Source organism: Balaenoptera physalus, assembly GCF_965194825.1.
Source record: "Balaenoptera physalus genome assembly, chromosome: 9".
In the NCBI taxonomy this organism is placed as follows: Eukaryota; Metazoa; Chordata; class Mammalia; order Artiodactyla; family Balaenopteridae; genus Balaenoptera; species Balaenoptera physalus.
This window is the reverse complement of record NC_138888.1, coordinates 96,404,612-96,418,976: the sequence shown is the minus strand read 5'-3', so window position 1 is coordinate 96,418,976 and position 14,365 is coordinate 96,404,612. Positions and strand designations below refer to the sequence as shown.

The following is a 14,365-nucleotide window of genomic DNA, read 5'->3' as shown; positions in this document are numbered from 1 at the left end:
CCTTCCCAGATTCTTAACAGGACATGTATCAAAATCACCTGCAGCACTGGCTCTCCAGTGTTAGTGTACATCAGAATCACCTGGAAGGTTTGATAGAGAAGATTGCTGGACCTTACTCCCACAGTTTCTGATTTAGGAATTCTGGAGTGGGGCCTGATAATTTGCATTTTAAAGTGTTCTAGGTGGTGCTGATCCTGCTCGTTTAGGGAACCACACTGAGAACCATTGACTTAGGGCATTTTTGCAAAATAACAAAGGAATAAGCCAAAGTCACAGTGACTGGATGTCCTAAAATTTCAGATGAAAGTAGTTTAATGACCAATTGTTTACGATAAAATAATTTATGGACTTTCTAATTGAAGGTATCTGTGTTTCTACTTGAGTGGGAATTAATAATTACTGAATTCCTAACTATTTGTTCCAGAGCTAGGCAGTTTGTATACAGCTTTGTTGATGCATCAAATAACCCCATGATTATAAGGAAAGTTACCTGGCTAAGAGACAATTCTGTTTGATTCCTGAGTTATCTTTCTACAATAACACTATGTTTCTGTGAAAAAGGGTCACCAAATGCAGAAGTGATTGTATTCTCTTTCTAATGGAAATGAAATAGTGTGATAACCCCTCTTATCTTTATCCCCTATAGTTCTGTTCCTGTTACCAGTTGTTTCTCTTGGTTTTGATCACATTGTCTTCTTGATGAGCTTGCTTATGATTGGTAGATATGGCACATGAAAAATCACAGAGATAATTTGAGGCCTAGGATGATATTTTCTTCCTGTAGAGGGATATACGTTTACTTTTGGCTAGTGACCAGGAGGAGCATTAGTAATCTTAGATCACCTTGATCCAGTGGTTCTCCAAATGTCATTCCCTTTTTAGCAGTATCTACGTCACCCGGGGACTTGTTAGAAATGCATATTCTCAGGCTCATCCCAAACCTACTCAATCAGAGTAAACTGTAAGGGTTGGACACAGCAATTTGTTTTAACAAACCATCCAGGTAATTCTGGATTTACTCTAAAATTGGAGACCTTACTTGAGTTGGAGGTTGAGATGAATGGAAGCTGGATTTATAGTTGTAATTCACCCTTATTCATAGGCTATATATCCTCATTCAGATTTTGAGGTGTTTATGAGGCAGTCCATACTTGGTGGATGTTGAACTCTGCTTTTGTCTCCCCAGTTCTCTGAGTCTTCTGGGAGTTCAGCTTAGCTTCTCAGCCTCTCAACTTCTGCAACTCCAGAAGTTGCATCTTCTGGAGACAACAGGTGTCTCAGAGAAAAATATGAATCTGGGCTCAGATCTCTGAGTTTCTTGTCCCTGATCTTAATTCTTAATTCTTCACTGCCTTGGTAGCCCTCAGGTGCTTCAAACATATTTTCTTTTTTTAAGAAAATTTCTATTTTGTCCAACTTTTCTGGTTTTCAGGGAGTAGAGGGAAGATTGAGCTGCATTACCTAATCTGCCATCACCATAAATGAAGGAGTCCGAAGTACATGGCTGTAAAAGATTTAGAAGTAAAAAAAATGTCTCAAGGTGATAAGCAGTGTTTTCAAAATAGAGCTTTTTGGAGTTTTGTGATACAGACATGCCTAAAAACAAGAATGGTGATGGCACAGTGAGCTCTTCTCCGGAAGACTATTTTTTGTGGGAGATTTTTTTTTTTTTAGGGAACTGTTACGTTTCTGTGGAGATAATTGGTGGGGCTAAAAGCCAAGTTATTATCTTCTTATGACTATATTTTCTTGTAAAAGAGTAAAAAATAAAATATTAGACTGCTGTTTCAAAACTAAAAGTAGGTAAGAATGATTTTTAAAATGTTGTTTTGGGTAAATTATCACTAAGAACTGAGGACTTTTGTCTTAACGAGTCTGAAAACAGCTTTTAAATGTCTTGTGCAAAGAATGTAATAAAACTAGGTTTCTTTGTTGAGAAGAACTTCCCAAGGAATGAGCCATCCTGTTGTCATACTGTAATCTCCGCAAAGTGATTGTTATTGATATGTTTGTATTATTATTTTCAAGTATGAAAATGTGAAGACATTATCTCGGTTTCTGTGTTTATATAGAAACTTTGATGCTAAAGCCCAAGTCCTTGTACAATGACAATTTACTGTCATATTTGGCTGTACTGTCCTACGGGTAGCATCAAGGCCTGTTAAGCAGGGGAAATGTTTATTTTTTGCTTTCAGGAAAGAGCTATCTTAAGATCCTCTACCTTATCCCTTCTGTTTTTTCTCTTTTAATTTTCTCAAATATCTTGGGTGATATTGAAATGAAAAGGAAATAATATGGTAAACACCCATGTTCCTACATATTTATGTTGTCCTTAAGGGAAAAAAAAAAGTATCACAATTGAATTACTCTTCGATTTGTGCCGCTGCCATCCTTCTCCCCCATCCTCAATATGTGGTACATTTTTGTTGCTTTTTTAGTAAATGGGTTTTCAAATCATTGTTGATAAACTACCTTATGATGCTGTTTATTGACTTGAACATTTATGGTCTTTACAGTTGAATCGTCCATCTGAAATTGTTGCCACGAGTCCTGGTGCTCCCTGGAGGACATGTGCAAAACGAGGCAGGACTGAAAGCTTAAAACCTTTGAAAGGCAACCCAATTGGACTTCACATGTTGAACAACAATAAGAAATCGAGGTATAGGCACTTCACCCACATTCCTACAGAAAAGATAAAGAGTTTGACACCAAAAACTAATTGGCCACTCCAACTTACACCTTTTCTTTTCACTTTGTCAGTAGAGCTAATCCTACACACTGGGAATCTTTGCTTTGAATCTTGGGAATAGGATTGATTGCAGTAATTTCTTGGTTTGGAATAAAAATATTCAAAGAAAAATTTCAGTAGACTGAGATTTCATAAGATGAACTTGCTTTCATGAAGTTAGCAAAATCTTGGTTGTAATATTAGAAGTAGGTCACATCTCCTTTAGGGAACACTTACCAGGATTATCTCAATGAGGGACTCTTTTTTTTTTTTTTTTTTTTAAGATTTCTTAATTCCCCTTCTCTTCTAGATATAACTCATCTTTCCTAGTGGTTGTCATAGTGAACCACTATTAGTGATACAGTTGGACTGTTACATATCCCAGAAATAGGGTTGAAGTCACTATTTTATTTCTACCTTATCAATTTATAGACAAGTGAGGTACATAAAGGCTAAATAATTTTCAAGTCAGTGGTAGAATCCAAAGTAGAATTTAGCGCTTTTGATTTTTTTTTATAATTAACATTTAGTATTATTTTGGCATATAAGAAAACTTTGTATACTCATAGTACATAGTTTGTATACTCATAGTACATAGATAGTCTTAAATAGAGAACAAGAAGAGGAAATATATTGGGATTAATTTACAGGAATTCTTACATTATGAAACATTCATTTAGGATTCCTGATTTCTGTTCTAGTGTTCTACTCTTTATCTTCTCTCATGAACTGGATTGGAAACATTTCAGAGACAAATTCAGAAAGTGGAAAACTAATGGACAATTTAACATGGTCAAAGGGTTTATGTATAAAAAATTTTCTTTAAGTGTTACAGGTTTTTGTGTGTGTATGCTTAGATTTTAAAGGGTTTATTTTGCATAAATGCATGTAATTTTTCCTTGTTTAAATTATTCTTTGTTTCTTGACTCCGCAGTGAAAATACACAAAATGCATCATTATGTTCTGGAACTGTAAGACGTTTTCCTCAGGCTAATGCACAGATAGCAATGGTAAAAACAGCAGCCCAAAGGTAAGGATTCTGATTGCCTTTGTTTAGTATATATACACCACCCTCTTTAATAGGAGTTTTTCACTGCCTTTTTTTTTTTTTTTTAAACCTTTTTTTTCCTTACTTTGTGGAACTTTACTGTGTTTCCATTGTCTCTGAAGAGATATTCATGTTTCTGAAATAATTCATGTCCTAGAATTTTTTTATTTTATATCTGCTTTTGAGTAAATCACATTCTGTAAATAGAGACACCTTAAGTAAAAGCTATTCTATTGCATTATGTTTCTGTTAAATTAAACTGATTTTTACAGCATTTGACAGAGAAATCTTCAGCTGGTAGTTTAGTTCTGATGAGTAAAACTACAGTTATTACCTTTCTTTGTAAGGTTTATAAGATTTCATAGCATCAAAGTAAATCACATTATTAGTTTTAAATGTTTGAGAAATTTTTGTGTTTTCATAAATTTGAATGTTCTCATTGATCATGAAAGTACTACTTGAATCTTGAAATAATGAACGTAACAGTGTAATGCTTGGTGTTTTTAAATGCTTTTGAGGTTTTTCATAACCATTTTTGGATGGTTATGAAATTTCAGTTGAATTTCAGTTCTTGGTCAGTTTCAGTTGACCAAGAAATTCTTAGGCTCCAACAATTAGAAAAATAATTTATCTCTTTATTTCTTGCAGTTTGAATAGTTGCATAGAATTTTTATAACTAGCAAAATTTAAAGATTTTTTTTTTAATATATGCTAGATGTTGTTCTTCATTTTTTAAAATGTTGATCTAGAATGCTACTCATTCAGAAAATGTGTCCTGACTCTTACCCTTGCTGTATTTGCTATTTATGTAGATTTGCTGTAACAGAGATTTTCAACTTAAGTACCTTAAATCATTCTCATACTTTAGGACAATAAGAAAACCTTTCCTTTGCTTAAATATATTATTTTTCATAGTTTTGACATATTTCAGAAAATCAACTGAAAAGATGGAGAAATTACTATACATACCACAAAATGGGCTTGCCTTACAAATCAAGCTTTCTGGCCTACATGTGGCACAAACATGAGAACAAACAATAAAAGGAGAGTAATTAGCGGGAGGGAAGAAGGATAGACACACAGTTTCTCACACACTGAGCACATCGATAGAATTCATCGCTAAGAAGGATCTGTCTACTTGCTATTCTGAAAATGTGGTCGAAGTTGAAGTACTGATTTATAATCAAGTGATATGTTCTACAACCAAAATTATTATTGGTTTAGAAGTTATCTACCAGTTTAGAATTATTTACACTATGCTTTATTCTCCCCATCCCTCCTTTCTTTACTGGTAATGTTAAAAAACTGATTCCAGTTTGGGAATTGGTTTGTGTTTTGTTTTATTCTAGGTCCTGGCACATCTTATACCTTGCCATGTGTATCATTGCTCATCTGTATAAAAGATTAGATTCTGTTAATAGGAAGTGGTATTTACTAGTAAAATACTGTTTCTTACACACACACACCCCTAATTTAATTTGTACTTAAAGAAACAGTCCATTAAGGAAAACAGATTCTACTTATGTTTGTCTCTTATAAAATAAACATTTCTTAGTCCTGCTGCAGTGTGACTGTCGTTAAAAAGATGTTGAAGTTCAAATACCAGTCATTGAGAGTTTTTCCAGTTTTCTTCCTTCAAAAATATTGATTGATTTTATGCTACATACCAGGCATAGGTACAAAGTAGTCAAAGATGAATATGACAGTATTTGCCTTGAAGCTCAAGTGTGGTTAGGGTAAAGGACAGAAAGACAAGTAAACAAATGATTACCTGGTGAGTGCAGTGTAGAGATATACAAAGTATGTGTAGTACTGTTTACAGAGAAGGGAGCAGTGAGGAATTCACAAAGGAAGTATTAAAGAAGCTTTTGAGTGTTTTAGCTAAAAGAGAACACTCCATGCATTAGGAACCACATCTTCAAAGGCATGAAAAGAGCCTTCACCTGAGATGATTGCTACCGAACTTTTGGTTTTAATTAGTGTAGTGTTGGCACAATTGTCAGGCCTCAGATGAGGATGAGCACACTGGCTTTTAGTTTCTCCTAATTTTTCTTATGTTCTCAACTCTTAATTTGAAATTATTAAAGAAAATGCCGCCAGTTGGTAATCCACACACATAATCCATTACTCCTGGGGTGAGTGGTATAACTTGTCTCTTAAGTGAATCAGACCTGCATTTTGAATAATTTGTAAGATATGGGAACAAGTATATCACACGTTTTTAATCTAAAAGAAATGAATGAAGATTGTTAACGTATCAGATCAGATTAGCTGCTATTTGGAGAATATTATGATTGCAATCAGTTTTCTTACTGCTATTCCAAATGTTAATTTAATTCATATTTAAAAGATAGATTTTTTTATATACTAGCAGTGATGGAGGAGGATAGTATTAGTATGGAAGAAATGAAATGCAGAAAGTTAAAAATTGTTATAACTATACCATCTCCACTCCTAACTTTAACCGCACTTGGAAAAAGAGCACATTTACTGGGTTATGTTTTATTTACATTTTCACTTTTTGTTTTGTTTTGTTTTTTTATTAAGGATAGGTAGAAAGACTTAAAAGGACCATAGGGGCAAATGAATGTCTACAAAAGCATATATAATCCAAAAGTGGGAAAATGGGCTCCTGGAATAAGCAAGATTTAATTATTAATGAAAAGCACCACTTTGAAAGAATTTTTGAAGTCCAAAATCAGGTCATGGATACCAGAATCAATCAGTCTATCTTTTTTCTTTCCTTTTTTTAAATTTTAAGAGCAGAAATAGTCCAAAAAGAATGGAAGTCGACATTTTTACGAAGTCCTACATTACTGATAATGGCTTCCCATCTCATTTTTAAAAAGCTTTTTTCTTTCTTCTTCTTCTTTTTTTTTTTAATATATAAACTCTTCTAGGGCAGGGCTTTGGTAATAAACACATACTGAGGAGTATTGGAGAATTACCATAATGTATAAATTAGATACAGTAAGTGCATTTTTCTGAAGGACAAGAGAAATGAGGATGGTGTATATATTTTTTGCTTTTGTTTTCTTCCTGACTCCCTTGGTTTATTGGAAAGAACCAAACCTGTTTCTTCTACTTCTACTCTGTCTTCTACCTCTTTTATTCTCAACAGGTGAGTTTAAAGAATAAAAACAAGAGAGTTGTAAACTCTTCTCACTTCTTGAGCACAACAGTGTGTAGGGTTGGAAATGGCTAAATTAGGTATTAACGTCTAACTTTTGGTTTTTATTTTACTTTTCCTGGAAATATTATACCGTAAGAAATAAGTATATAAGAATAGACAGACTATATTTAAACTTTTATGTTTGTATTTTGTTTCAATTTAATTTTATGTTCATTTGTCCAACATAAATTTATTTTATACAGATTATCCCATTTTTTAAATAGCAGAAGTAAAATTTCAAATGTGGTATCTGTGTAAGTTTATAATAATTCTTTTCCTTACTATTAAAATTTTTTTTAAATGTGTTTCTTTTCAATGTTATTTATGTAAAACCAACTTACCATATTATTTTTTCTTAATTTGCTAGGATTAAATTGATATTTTATTGTGTGCTTCACATGATAGGAATATAAGAGTTAATTTGGAGACTCAGGGATTTCTGTGAACTATGTTTTGCTTACAGTTCTGAATATTTAGTTTCTTTTGTAATAGGAATAATTCTAGGATGTGAATCTTATTCTAAATTGAGGGTTTTATAATTTTGCCCTTGAGTACTTGATATTGATAGCTTTTTAGATTTTCTATGAATTGCGGAGAAGGGTGGACCTTTTATACATTGGACTTTTGGTTAGAGGCCATGATTTTAAGTCCCAGGACTTTTCTTGTGTCCCAAACCGTGTACTGTATTTGTATTTAATCTAAGGCTTTTGTGCAAAAGTTTCAGCCTTAAAAAAATTTTTTTTCTTACTCAGAAGCAAATACGGTCAGACTTCTGTATTTGGGGGTTCCACATCTGTGGATTCAACCAAGCACAGATAAAAAAAAAAAAAAAAAAATCCAAGGAAAAAATTCCAGAAAGTTCCAAAAAGCAAAACTTGAATTTGCTGGTACTCGCAAGTGTTTACATAGCATTTACATTGTATTAGGTATTATAAGTAATCTAGAGATGATTTGCAGTATATGGGAGGATGTGCTTAGGTTATATACAAATACTATACCCTTTTATATAAGGGACTTGAGCACCCACTATTTTGGTATCTGCCTTGGGTCCTAGAACCAATCCTGTGCAGATAACCGAGGGATGACTTTAATCACGCCTGATAATGGGATTGGGACCTCTAAAAATTTTATAACTTTTAGGAAACTGTATTGTTCCTTGAAGACAATTTCTTTAACCACTCTAAAATAACATATATCCTCAAATGTTGGATGGTTAAATAAAGCTCTTTCAAGAATTTTTCAATCTTTGTACATTTTTATTCTTTAAATATGTTTAGATATAAATTATTTTCTGTACTGACAAAAATTGAAAGCCAATTTACATATCTGACAAGATTCAAAACACTAGTATATAACATATATATAATGTGTTTAAAAACAAATTAATCACAGAGTTTTGCCTTATTGACTGCATTTACTAAAACTACAATGATATATCAAAAATGAGGTCTTGCCTCTTACATTTTTTTTCTTTTTCATGTTTTAAGCAGTCTGGACCAAAAGGAAAGGTAAGCTCAATATTGATGAAATTAGAGCATGGATACAGCAGTAAAATACCAGATTATTTATATGCTTTGAAAAATGTCCATTGAATTAAGAGTTCATCGTTAAGTTTATTAATTATTTTAATAAAAAGGAAACATTAAGAGCACAACATGATACTTGACTTATGTGGGTAATATTTCACCACAATTCTCAATATATATATATATATATATATATATATATATATATATTTTCCATGAATGATTATTATATATTTATACTGATCTATAACTACTTTCATTTTAAAAATAGAATATTTCAGGATCTTAGTAGTAAAATTGTTTTCAGTTACTTAATTTAAGTATTTCTTGTATTTTAGTGGTAATATTTTTGTTTTATACTTTAGTAGAGTGAGAGGAAAAATAGAAGTAGAATACCTTAAGCTTGGAGTTAAAACTCTAAACATCAAAAATTTGTGACAGAATTTTATGATCACTCTTTGTTCCCTTTGTAATAACACTGGCAAACACATCATCCTTTAGCAGAATTGTTGAATAATGTAAATAACATGGAAACAAGTTTTTAAGAACACATATTTCTTAGAATAGTGAAATGATTGTAGTTGTTCTAAATCAGATGCCCATAAGAATAGCTCCTCTCCTCAATGTATGTATGTGGAAATTTTTTTGCATGTGCATATCTTTTTTTCTTGCTTCCATGAGTCTCAAGAACCTTTTATGAATTCTCCCCTCCCAAAACAGGTAAACAGCCCTTGTTTTAAACCAGTACTTTCATATCATTGGTGATGGTCAAAAGAAGGGACATTCTATAATTTTATTTAATTATGTAACTTTGACTATAATTTGGTTTAAAGGTATAGAGGAGGCAAAGAGGACAGCTTGCAGTATTTTATAGAATGCTATATATTCCATCTTACTTCATGAACACCAAGTTTCTGAACTAAAGATGATCCTGTCAGCAAAAGATTTAGGCATATTTTATAATTCTGAAATACTTCACACTTCTTACATGGTTTAAATGAATGGGTTGTGCAGATATTTTACTACCTTCCTCCTGGGAAAGAAAAATTATTTTTCTATTGTGTCTCTTTTTCTCTTTGAGTAAATTACTATTTCTTATCAGACATAGATGAGTCATTTTATTATATCTTTTGAATTTTTAATTCATAAGTGACTATATTTTGGGGAGAAGATCATTAATAAGATGTTTTTAATAAAATTGCTAAAGAATATACATTAAATAACTGTACAGTCACACGTGAACCAGACTGTTGTTTTATAGAAATAAACAGATTCTTTCCTTTATGTGCTAGTAGATAAAATATAGGCACTGTTATATTATCAGAATAGTATAAAGGTCTTAGATTATTCTCTTTCTCATAATAGCCTTGGTGGGTTTATACTGATTGTTTTCTACTGTTTTGGCTTCTTATGCATATTTCTGTTGTGGAAATTTATTCATTGATACATTCAGCAAATATTTCAATGACTCTATGTGCCAGGCACTCTTCTAGGAGCAGACAAAAATCCCTACTCTCTTGTAGCTTGTATTCCTGTTGGAATAATACTGGAATAGAAGTCAGAGATGTAGAATTAAGTAACCAGCATTACCAGTAGGCACATAACTTACTCTAAAATGGGGATAATGATATTTGTCCAATTTTAAAGGAGACTTGTGAAGAACAGAGATTTGTTCTGTTGTGAGATAATTATTTGAAACTGACATATACACTGTAAAGTTTGAAATTTCTGTAATAATAGGTGCTGAAATTCTTTGTCTTTTTGTACCAACGTTACCGCCAGGGGCTAGGCGTGAAGCAGCAGCTATTTATAAAATATGTTATGATGAATACACTGGAGTGCTTTATTCAGCAGCTTAGTTACTGTTAGGTTCAATTTAGCCCATTAATCCTTTAGAATCTTACCTAAAATTATTTTATCTTTGTCAGAGATAAACTGAGAAGAACTTTTGTGTCAGTAGATTTTACTTTGTAAATTTTTTTTATGTAAGCCATTTTTCCTCCCTTATGAACAAAGCCACATCTTTTTTTCTGACCTTTGAAAAGTAATAGAAAATCTTTTATCTTTATCCCTTAACACATGAAGGACTGTAAATCTCTGAACTAAATGATTTCTTTAAAAGAGGATGGTTTATCTAATAAACAAAAGTTAGGTAGTTGTGGAAGGTTAATCTTTTCCAGGTTTTTTCCCTTTGTACTGTATACTGGGCACAATGAGGTATATTTTAGGTTTAAAACCAAGCTGGAATAAAAATTAAACAACGATATTAAGGTCCAGAGCTTGCAAACTTAAAAAATTTGCTGCCATTTTTCTTTGTTGTGGGTGACTTTGACAACTTGAATGACTTGAATTCTTTTCTGACTCTTGGACAGTTGGGTTGTGAATATAGTGTATGTGGTAGCACCAGCAACCTAGAATATTTAATCTGGTATTAGAACTTTTTTTTTTCTCCTTAGATAAAGAGGATAAAAGTTGACCTGTTATGAAACTGAAGCACATAGTAATTTTCAAATTTAAAATTTTTTAAAATATTTTTATTATAAATAGTATGTGCGTATCGTAGAGAATTTTGAAACAACAAAAAGATACAAAGGTGAAAAGAATACAATAAAAGACATATATGAAATACTAGAAATGTTTACTTAAAGGGGGTGTTTGAAAAGACAAGTATTACAATGAAAGATTTTATAATTTTTAAAAAGCTCTTATAATCGAAAATTACATCATTAGGATCTTTCTGCGTTTCTTTCCAATATTCTTTTTCCTGTGTACTTTTAAATATATCTAATACATGCAGTCATAATAAAAGTACAGCTGCATATTCTGAGTTTTCACCTAACAGTATGTCCTAGCCTTTTTCCCTGTTAAGTTGGCTTCTAAGAATAATTTGTAATGATTACATAATAGCTTGTCCTGCAGATATACATAATTTATTTACCCATTAGTCTATTTCTTGTTGTCTTTCACCGTTGTATATGACAGCGGTCCCCAGCCTTTTTGGTACCAGGGACCGGTTTCATGGAAGACAATCTTTCCATGGAAGTGGTGGCGGGGGATGGTTCAGGCGGTAGTGCGAGCGATGGGGAGCGATGGGGAGCGGCACATGAAGCTTCGCTCGCTCACCTGCCGTCACCTCCTGCTGTGCGGCCCAGTTCCCAACAGGCCGTGGACCGGTAGGGGTCCACAGCCCAGGGATTGGGGACCCCTGGTATATGACACATTGATGAACAACTTTGTATGTAAATCTCTAAGTGCATCTCTTAAGATAAATCTCTGGGAAAGGATTCTTTGTGGGGCTAGGTTACAGATGTTCTTAATGCTCTTGATAGGTATTGCGAAATTGTTTTGCAGACAGGTGGTACCAATTTATATTAGTATTATAAATTGGTGTCTCAAGGTATCTGAAAATAAAATTATATTCAGATGGTACTGCCTTCCTTAGAATTATGAGAGTCATCTGAAACCTTAGATATAATAAGAGTATAGCAAGATGATAGACTACAAGACTAATAATATTAATAATTTTTTATTCACTCTGATCAATTGCAGTATATATTGGAAAGACCAAAATTTCATTCACAGTAGCAACTAAAATTAAATACTCAGTAATAAAATTAATGATGTGTAGATCCTTTATAAATATATCTAAGGAACCTGATCTGAGGCATATATTAGGTTCCTGTTTGGTTATTTGATAATCAGTGCTCCTTAAAATAAACTTAATGCAGTTTTAGTCAGAAATCTTGGTGACTTTGTTATTTTAGGAAATTTGACCAATTGATTCTAAAGTTGATTTAGGAGAGTAAATATTTGAGAAGAGTAAGAGACTTACTTTATAAAAAGAAGAAATAAGTGGGGGAAGAGAAGAATGACATGTCTTGCCACATAATAAAGCATACTGTGAAGAAAAACAGTGATTGGATATGGAAACATTGGAAAAAAGTCTAGAAAGTAGAACGGTAAACAGACTAGAGAATCCAAGTATATTCAGTTTCCAGCTAACCTGTCTAATCAATAAATGTGTAGTTTACAGTGCCTGAATTATGGTATTTGCACATAGACTAATATTTTAAATTACTTTTTGGTGGCTCTGCATGGTGGCCAATGGTTCAGTTTTGACATTACCACCCTTGTTCAGCATGATTGTACAATTATTTGACCTGATAAATACACTTCTAATTACGTACTGCCTCTTAGTTATACACATTTATTACTTCCAAATATTTATCAAGTGCCTGCTGTGTTCTAGGTATAAGGATACAGTGACGAACAAAACAAACAAGATCTCTGCTCTCCTGTAGTTTACATTTTGATGGGCAATAATTGATAATGAACAAGTAAAACACCAAAAAATAAGTTCTATGTAACAAAGTATAATTGGACGATGTGGTATAGAGTGACAGTACGGTTTCTTTAGATGCTCAGAGAGGCACTCAGCTGTGAAGCTAACGTTTAAGCAAGGACTGATGAAGAGTCAGCCATATGCAGTGGTCATAGAGACGGCGTTTCCTCACAGGGAAGAGGTGGTGCTGAGATACTAACGCTGGAGTGACTCCGGCATGGTCAAAGGACAGGAAGGAGGACTGCGGGGTGGGTTTGCTTAAGGTCAGCTAGGGCCCCTACAGCATCAGAGGCTTTCTGTAAGATGATCTGAAGAGTTTGGGTTTTATGTGGTGCACTCCCTAGAAGCTTTCAGGGCATTTTAGGTAGCCAAGTGTTATTACCTGATAAATCTTTGAGATTACAAACAAAAAATCTTTTCTATATGATTTATAATTTGGCACAATTAAAAACTTAAGTCAGTGGCATTCAATTAAGGCTAAGCGTGTTTTACTTACCAAATAGAGATATGCGACAAAAGAAAAACAGTAATAATCTGTGACTATTCAAAACTATCTCAGCAAAATCTAGGAATTGGAGAGGTAGAAAGGCAGAAGTAAAAGGTATCTTAAGGCCTCTTTTTTTGGAAGCGGGACTGAATGGGGTAGGATGGGTAAGTAAAAGGATTTTAAAGATCTTATCCCCTTAGGGATGATGCAGGAGAATATCTTGTTTGAGGAAATAGTTGGAATCTTGAGAACATGTTAATGAACAAAATATGCAATTGGAATAAGGGTTGAGAGAAGGAAGGTAACTATTTGTTAAATTAACCAGGGGAGGAAAAACAAATGAAAGGTAATTGTGCAAATCAGTAAAAATAGGGGAAAAGAGTGAAAATAAACAAATAGAAATATAGAAAACAACTAATACAGTACGATGAAAGGAAAGCATGGAGTTTATCAGCTGCAATAATGATTGTGATCAGGTCAAATATATTTAATAAGAGACAAACTGGTTGAATTAAACCCAGCTATATCATGTTGTTTACCAGAATCAGATATTTATAAAATAACAATTTGTAAGTAAAGGGGTCTCTTGGCTCTTAGAGTCAAAAGAAATGCAAACAGAAGGAAAGCATGAGTAGAATTTTAGCAACAAATGAGATAGAATTAAGGATTAGAAGCACTAAATAGTATAACGGAGCACATTTTATAATGGAGACACTCTGCGAGAGTATAACAACGAACTGTATAAAGCTCCCCTAAAATATCTAAAATGCAAGAAGTTCTTGGTTAGAGTACAACTTCGGGAGATTTTAATACATCTCTTCAAAAATTAGATTACAGTTTAAACATGAATTTGGAATAATGCATTTTCATGAAAAATGAACACATTTAATTTATTTTATAGGAATTTACATCTTTTGAGATCAGTTAGAGCAATGGAACGATTTATAAAATGAGTTTCAAAACCAACTTAAAAAAAAAAAATAGCAGCACTCAGATCCTGGTTTCTAATACCACTCTAATAAAAGGAACATGGGGAAACGGCTGATTCTAGGGATGGGTTAG

The 14,365-nt window shown here is 32.9% G+C and overlaps 1 protein-coding gene across 8 annotated transcripts in view; it reads left to right on the top strand.

Annotated features, from left to right (window-relative positions):
- Positions 1 to 14,365, top strand: part of SENP6 (SUMO specific peptidase 6) — a 106,238-nt gene that overhangs the window by 33,586 nt on the left and 58,287 nt on the right. For 3 of the 8 annotated variants that reach the window (XM_082474170.1, XM_082474167.1, XM_082474171.1), the window contains exons 4-6: positions 2,517 to 2,659; positions 3,663 to 3,758; positions 8,436 to 8,456. In XM_082474170.1, coding sequence (XP_082330296.1) covers positions 2,517 to 2,659; positions 3,663 to 3,758; positions 8,436 to 8,456 — 260 coding nt within the window. Of the gene's footprint in view, positions 1 to 2,516; positions 2,660 to 3,662; positions 3,759 to 8,435; positions 8,457 to 14,365 lie in introns of those variants that run through there. The other 5 variants (XM_082474168.1, XM_082474169.1, XM_082474172.1 and 2 more) reach the window with 5 other exon arrangements.